The sequence below is a fragment of the Apteryx rowi genome, unplaced genomic scaffold (assembly GCF_003343035.1).
Source record: "Apteryx rowi isolate R43461 unplaced genomic scaffold, aptRow1 scaffold_610, whole genome shotgun sequence".
Classification (NCBI taxonomy): Eukaryota; Metazoa; Chordata; class Aves; order Apterygiformes; family Apterygidae; genus Apteryx; species Apteryx rowi.
The window spans coordinates 438824-445680 of record NW_020450884.1 but is presented as its reverse complement, the minus strand read 5'-3'; the positions used below and the strand labels follow the sequence as shown (position 1 = coordinate 445680).

The following is a 6857-nucleotide window of genomic DNA, read 5'->3' as shown; positions in this document are numbered from 1 at the left end:
GGGGCGCCGGACGGCCTCGGGCCCCAGCCCCCCCGCCAGGCCCGTCCTGCCCTGCAGCACTGCAGTGAGTGCTGCCCTCGGTGGGGGCCGCGCGCGATGGGGCCGCGCGGTGGGATCCCACGGTGTCCACGTGGGAGAAAGGTCCTCGGACATCCGATGCGGCCTGGGCCCAGCTGGAAGCTGAACAGGCCCAGGCAGCTTCTCTCGGCACCGGCTGCGGAGCTGGCGCTGCCCCGGGGCTGCTGTTGTTGGAAGCCTTCGGGGGCAGGGACCGGGACAGCACGCCGCCTCCTATACAGCCACATGCCGCGTGGGCACCAGGCTGGCAGAAACACCCGACTTGTGCAACCGTAAATCAATCTCTGGACTTAAATCTCCCTGGAGTTAACTGCTGCTCAGAGCAGGGGAGCAGAAACATCCCAAACTGGCTGCTTGGTCAGGGAAAACCTCACGCCAGCGTCTGGGCTCCCCCGGGGGTTGGATCCATGTGAAAAGCGACTGTGAGCAGCGGTTGGGCGCTCTCCATTCCCCGCCCCGGATGGTTTCACAACCCCTCTTAGTACAGCGAGGCTCCGCTAGTTCAGCCCGGGGATAAATCCTCTCTTTGTTCAGGAGAGTGGCTGCTTTCGTGGCGGAGCCCTTGCACGTCTCGCACTGGGTATGGTGACTAACGAGGGCAGAAACGACAGTTTCCCCCCCACATCTCAGGGAATGCTTCAAATTGTTTCCGGTTGAGCTCATCCATCAAAGACCCTGCCGGGCTGTCGTAAAAACAGCCTCCGCCTGGCAGGATTCATGGGTGGGGAGGCTTGTTCTGCCTCGCGAACCTCTCCGAGAACCTCCTTAGCTCTTTGGCAGAGGAATCGCAGCTCCGGCCAGAGCAGGCAGGGGAGTTAAAGGCGGATTGATGGCGTTTAAAATGTGAAGCGCTGGGCCCTGCTGTCGATAGCATAACCTGGAGCGGAGCTGCTCCTTATGGACCAGGCACGGGGAGCGTGTGCGAAGGGATCGGGGATGTAGCTGCTCACTGTGTGCCTCTCCCGATCTATCCAGGCCGCGGGCTCGCAGCTGGGGCAGTCGAAGGATTACGCCCTGCCCAATGCCAGCTGGAGCCAGGACATGCTGGACTTGTACAACAGGTTCCTGGACATGACCAAGGACGGGCTGTGGAAGAGGATTCCCTCCTACAACAACATCCTCGACCACATCCCAGGCAAGGCCCTTTGAAGTCTCCTCCTGTGCCTGTGTGCTGCTGCCGTGCGTCACCAACCCCTGGCGCAACCCGGAGGGTGACACTTCCCCTTCACGCGCTTCCCGGGCCTCTCCCTGGCCACGGTCGGCCCTTGCCTGACGCTGACACGTCCCCGACGGCAGCTCTGGTGTCTTGGGGGGCTCGAGGTACCGTCCTCGTAGTTGTCACCCGGTGGCTGTGACCGTGGAGCGCCTGTTGGGGCCGGCACCTGAGCGCACGTTGAATCGGGCCCTCGTCCTTCCCGTGGCAGGGCAGAGCCCAGAATCTGTTAGTGAGGGTGACGTTAGCGCTCCCTGGAAACAGCGAAGGGGCGTAATTTGGGCCGAAAAAGCCTCTGTTCCCTGCGATCTGCGCCACGTGCTGGTCTGCTCTTCCCCATGGCCGTTCCTCTCTTCCCCCGGTGTTCTCCAAGCGTCTCGGGCCCTTTGCAGTGCCGGGAAAACAGGAATTTGAACCAGTTTAAAAATCAGCACCCGCAGATCCCTCCCTCTGGGGTCTCCCTGCATCCAGGCTCGTGGCTGCAGTTTTCATGGGATCCTGCCGCTGGGGTGGTAGCAAGCCCTCGCTGCTGAGTTAAATCATTGCTGCGTTACGTCTCCCCACTGGGCTTAAGCAAAACTGCCTCCCAGCGTGTCTTCCACAGGCTCGGGGGACGCAGACAGCCCCCACGGGTGAAAAATAACCCTCGTAACGAGCCAGGGGCTTAGGGCCCGGCGTGACGTGAAGCTCTTCCCTCAGCTTCGCTTCTGACGTGGGCTCTTCTCTCGTGCCTTGGCAGAATCGATGAAGCTGACGTATGAGAAGAGGAAGGACACGCGCCTCTTCCTTCGCAGCATCGATGCCGAAGGCGCCGGCTTCGAGTACGTGATGTTCCTGAACACCTCGGAGAAAAGGGTCGTGTGCCTGTTCCAGCCCGGCTCCTACCTGGAGGGGCATCCCGGGTAAGAGCTCGCCGAAACCCCCCCCCTTGCCTTCGGCTGGGATGCGGCGGATTTTCTCCCTCCGGGCTCGTTCTCAACCTTTCCTTCCCCCTGCGGCCTCCAGCTTTGCCCACGGCGGCTCCATCGCCACCATCATCGACAGCACGATAGGGAGCTGCGCCATCTCCGTGGCGGGGAAGGTGATGACGGCCAACCTCAGCATCGACTACGTGAAGTGAGTGACCTCCCTGCGTGTCCCTGGCGGAGGGCGGGAGACCGGGACGAGTCCCCCGAGCAGGGGAAGCACCGTTCTCCGGCCGCGGCTCCTCCCTGGATGCCGATCGGCGACGCTAGGGCTCAGTTTGGGGCTCTCTCCCCCGGGGTTGGGCTTTACCCCCTTCCCTGGGATGCTCTCTCCTCGCAGCCCCGTCCCGCTGGGCTCCGTGGTGCTCGTGGACAGCAAGGCGGACAAAGTGGAGGGCCGGAAAGTCTTTCTGTCCTGCAAGATGCAGAGCATTGACGGCAACACCCTTCACGCGGAGGCGACGGGTAAAGATGTGCTCCGTGTCGTGGCGGGGATTGGGCTCTGGGGTGGGAGCTGCTGGGGCGGTGCCAGAGTTTCCCCGTTTCAGGTGCTTAAAAGCAGAGGGAGCCTCGGGAAGGGGAATTTGTCAGGGATTTGTGGCTCTTCCCACCTCTCCTGGGGTGCAAAGGGCCCGGAGTGAGCGCCGGCAGGGGGTTTATCCCTGGGATCCTGTTAAGGCCTGGTGCAGCCCGGAGAGCGGGTGACCGGCAGTCGGGAGAGGGCGCCAGAGCCCTGCCGTGTCACCGTCACGCCGTGTCACGCCATCGCATGCCGTCACACGCCAGCCCTAGCTGCACGCTCTGCGCTCAGGCCGTGACCGGACCCCCGTGAGCCGGCAGCGGCATCGGGAATGTCTCGGGGCAGTGCCGTCTCACCGGCGGCTGCAGTCCCTGCTTCTCCCTGCTCTCCGTTAATGAGTCATCCTCCTTTTTCCCCCCTTTCCATCTGTTTTTAGCTCTCTTTATCCAGCTGGATGCCACCAAGGCCCAAAAGCAGCAGGCCAGCTGCCAGTAGGCTCCGCGGGGCCGGAGGCAACTCCGGCTCTCCGGGCCCCTGAATGCCGTCAGCCGCAGCCCCCCAGATCCGCCCTGCTCCGTCACGGCGGTCCCGTGTCTCCGGGTGAAGGCATGCACCCGCCCTGCCGCTGCAAAGACGCTTCTCCCAGCCGCTCTGCCGTGCTTCTCCCTCGCTCCTGCCCAGATCTGGTTCCCCAGGCGACGCCTCGTCCCTGCCACTGGGACCAGCATCATCCCAGTGTGTTCGAGGCAGCTTGGGAGCAGCCAGGAAAACCCATTTTGGACAGAAACCGGAGGGAGATGCCCATAAGTGTGTCAGCCTTGTGCCTCAGTTTCCCGGTGCCTGGCCTGGGAGGGACGTTTGCAGAGTATTAACCGACCTGTTTTGGGCAGAGCTGGGTGTTGTGGAGTGAACACAAGCGCTTAAGGAATATACTTAATATTTATTGGCATTTTCAGTGGGAATTAGCTGCATTTCTGACAGCATTGGTGTGATGAAAGGGGCGCTGCGACTGTTCGCCAAAAGGCCGTGAGGGCTCATTTTTCCCGGAGGAGGGAGATGCCCCAAAGTGTTTCAGCCCCGCAGGGACTGCGAGGGCCGGCGTCTGCCCCCTCTCGCTGCCGTGCCTCGGCTGCAGCCAGGCTTCCCCGCTTCCGCGAGCGGTGTCTCCCGGCCGGGCCCCGGGCTCGTCCGTTGGGGGCATGAAGCAGCGCGGAAATAAAACATCTCGGGGACGAGAGCGCTTGTGGCTTGTGGTGGCGTGACAAAACCTGCCCCCGGGGCGGCTTCCGGCACCACCGGGCTCTGCGCGAAGGGATGGGTCCAGGTCTGGCCCTGAAGGGATGCACAGGATGGAGCCGCCCCTGGGCACCGAAGCTCCGCAGGGAACTGGACCTGACATTGTCCGTGCTGGCTCTGTCCCCATCCCCTGTCCCTATCCCTGCCACTATTCCTGTCTCTGTCCGTGTCCCCAGACCCTGTTCCCGAACCCGCCTGGGTCTCTTCCTGTCTCTATTCCCTGCTGGGGGGAGGGAGGGCTGAGATGGCCCCGTCACCCAGGGGGGACCGAGGCGCAGGTGGGCTGGGGACCCAGGCGTCCTGCAGGGGCCCTGCCCCCATGGCTGGCACCTGGGGGTGGGGGCAGAGGGGACAACATGGGGAAAGTGAGGCATGGAGGAATGGCCCAGCCAAGAGACCCAGGCGTCCGGCTCCCCCTCTTACCCCCCTCAGGTAACCCCTGTAACCTCCTCATCTCCATCACGTGGGGTGTCTCCAGGGCTGGGTGGACAGGAAGGGGCCCAGGTGTCCGGCCACCTGCCCCAGCCCCTGTCTCACTGCTCGGCCTGCTTGTTGGGAGGGACCTTTGGGGATCGTCTAGTCCAGCCTCGAGCAGGCTGCCCTGGACCGCATCCAAGCGGCTCTGGATGTCCCCAAGGACCCCCCTCAGCAGAGCTGCTCGCTGGTGGGTCACCCCCAGCCTGTGCCGGTGGCCTGGGTTGCTCCTCGCCGGGGCAGGGCTCTGCGCTTGCCTTTGCTGACCTTCGGGAGGTTCTTCTGCCCATCTCCGACCTGGCGAGGTCCTTCGCACCCACCCTCGGGTGCATCCGCCGCTCCTCCCAGCCTCGTACCATCAGCACCTGGCTGAGGGTGCGCTCTGTCCCTTCACCCAGGTCATTGATGAAGAAGTTGAACAAGACTGGACCCAGTATTGACCCCTGGGGGATGCTGCTAGCTACCGGCCTCCAGCTAGACTTTGTGCCACTGAGCACAACCCTCCGAGCTCTGCCCTTCGACCGTTTCCCAGCCCACCTCACCGTCCGCTCATCCAACCCGTACGTCACCAGCTTGCCCATGAGGATGTTATGGGAGACGGTGTTGAAAGCCTTGCTGAAGCCAAGGTAGACAACGTCCTCCGCTCTCCCCTCGTCTACCCGCCCGTCATCTTGCTGTTGAAGGCCATGGGGTTGGTCAAGTGTGATCACCCCTTGGCGAACTCATGCTGACTGTTCCCCATCACCTTCTTGTCCTTCCGGTGCTTGGGAATGGTCTCCAGGATGAGCTGCTCCATCACCTTCCCACTGGTCGAGGTGAGGCTGACCAACCCGTGGTGCCCCAGATGCTCCTTCTTGCCATTTTGGGAAGACTGGGGTGACATTGGCTTTCTCCCAGCTTTCAGGCACTGCTCCTGATCTCCACAACCTTTCCAAGATGTTTGCGGGTGGCCTTGCAATGACGTCAGCCAGCTCCCTCAGCACCCGTGGGTGTATCCCACCAGGGCCCATGGACCATGGCCCGTGTCCAGCTGGCTTCAGTGATCCCTTACCTGCTCCAGGATAGTCCAGGAGGGGATTCGGAATAGCAACCAGCTCTCCTGGACCCCTCCAGGACTGTCTCCCACGGGATTCATCCGTGGCACGATGGGGCTGCCCAGGGAGCAGGGCGGATGGGGAGAGCCGGGACGGTTGGCCGTGGGGACGCCTAGGTCCTAGTTTTGGCTCGGAGACGGGAGCAAGGCGGCCAACGGGGCCTGGACACCTGGGTCCGCTGCCCCCCCTCAGCTGCTGGCTATGAAACAGGGAGTGGGGGGTCCCTGGGGTGGGGGGACCCCTGGGTAGGGGGGGCCCCTGGGGCTCCTGGGGTGGGGGTCCTCATGATGGGGGTCCTCGGGGTCTCTTCATTGGGGGTCCCTCGGGTGGGGGGTCCCCAAAGGTGGGGGGCCCAGGGTCCCCGGGGTGGGGGTCCCCGGGGGTGGGGGACGCTGAGGTGGGCAGCTGGGGGTCTTCAGGGTGAAGGTCCTCTGAAGAGGGGAGGTCCCAGGGTGGGCTGGTCCCTGGGGTCCCAGCTCACCCATCTCCACCTCGCTTTGCAGGGCGGGGGGACATGAGGAAGAGCCACGCTTGTGACCCCCCCCCCCAGTGACCATGGGACCCCCAGGGGACGCGTGTTCCCCTCCTGGGTCCCCCGGGTCCATCTGCACAGAGGACTATGGGGGGCATTGCTGCACCCCACAGGTGGGAGCATGTGGGTGCAGGGGGGTCCCACAGCTGCACCCCACAGGTGGGAGCATGTGGGTGCGGGGGGGTCCCCTAGCTGCACCCCACAGGTGGGTGCATGTGGGTGCAGGGGGGTCCCACAGCTGCACCCCACAGGTGGGAGCATGTGGGTGCAGGAGGGCCCCATAGCTGCACCCCACAGGTGGGAGCATGTGGGTGCGGGGGGGTCCCCTAGCTGAACCCCACAGGTGGGTGCATGTGGGTGCGGGGGGGTCCCCTAGCTGCACCCCACAGGTGGGAGCATGTGGGTGCGGGGGGGGCCCCTAGCTGCACCCCACAGGTGGGAGCATGTGGGTGCAGGGGGTCCCCTAGCTGCACCCCACAGGTGGGAGCATGTGGGTGCGGGGGGGGCCCCTAGCTGCACCCCACAGGTGGGTGCAAGTGGGTGCGGGGGGGTCCCCTAGCTGCACCCCACAGGTGGGTGCAAGTGGGTGCGGGGGGGTCCCCTAGCTGCACCCCACAGGTGGGAGCATGGGGGTGCGGGGGGTCCCACAGCTGCACCCCACAGGTGGGAGCATGTGGGTGTGGGG

The 6857-nt window shown here is 64.2% G+C and overlaps 1 protein-coding gene across 1 annotated transcript; it reads left to right on the top strand.

The window, feature by feature from the left end:
• The first annotated feature begins 6 nt into the window (after positions 1–6).
• LOC112974558 (acyl-coenzyme A thioesterase THEM4-like) lies at positions 7–4013 on the top strand. Its single transcript, XM_026083667.1, has 6 exons — positions 7–64; positions 1054–1213; positions 2031–2193; positions 2297–2407; positions 2597–2721; positions 3213–4013. The coding sequence occupies exons 2-6, from the start codon at positions 1120–1122 to the stop codon at positions 3269–3271; spliced, it is 552 nt and encodes a 183-aa protein (XP_025939452.1). The 5' UTR covers positions 7–64; positions 1054–1119; the 3' UTR covers positions 3272–4013.
• Positions 4014–6857: the final 2844 nt, after the last annotated feature.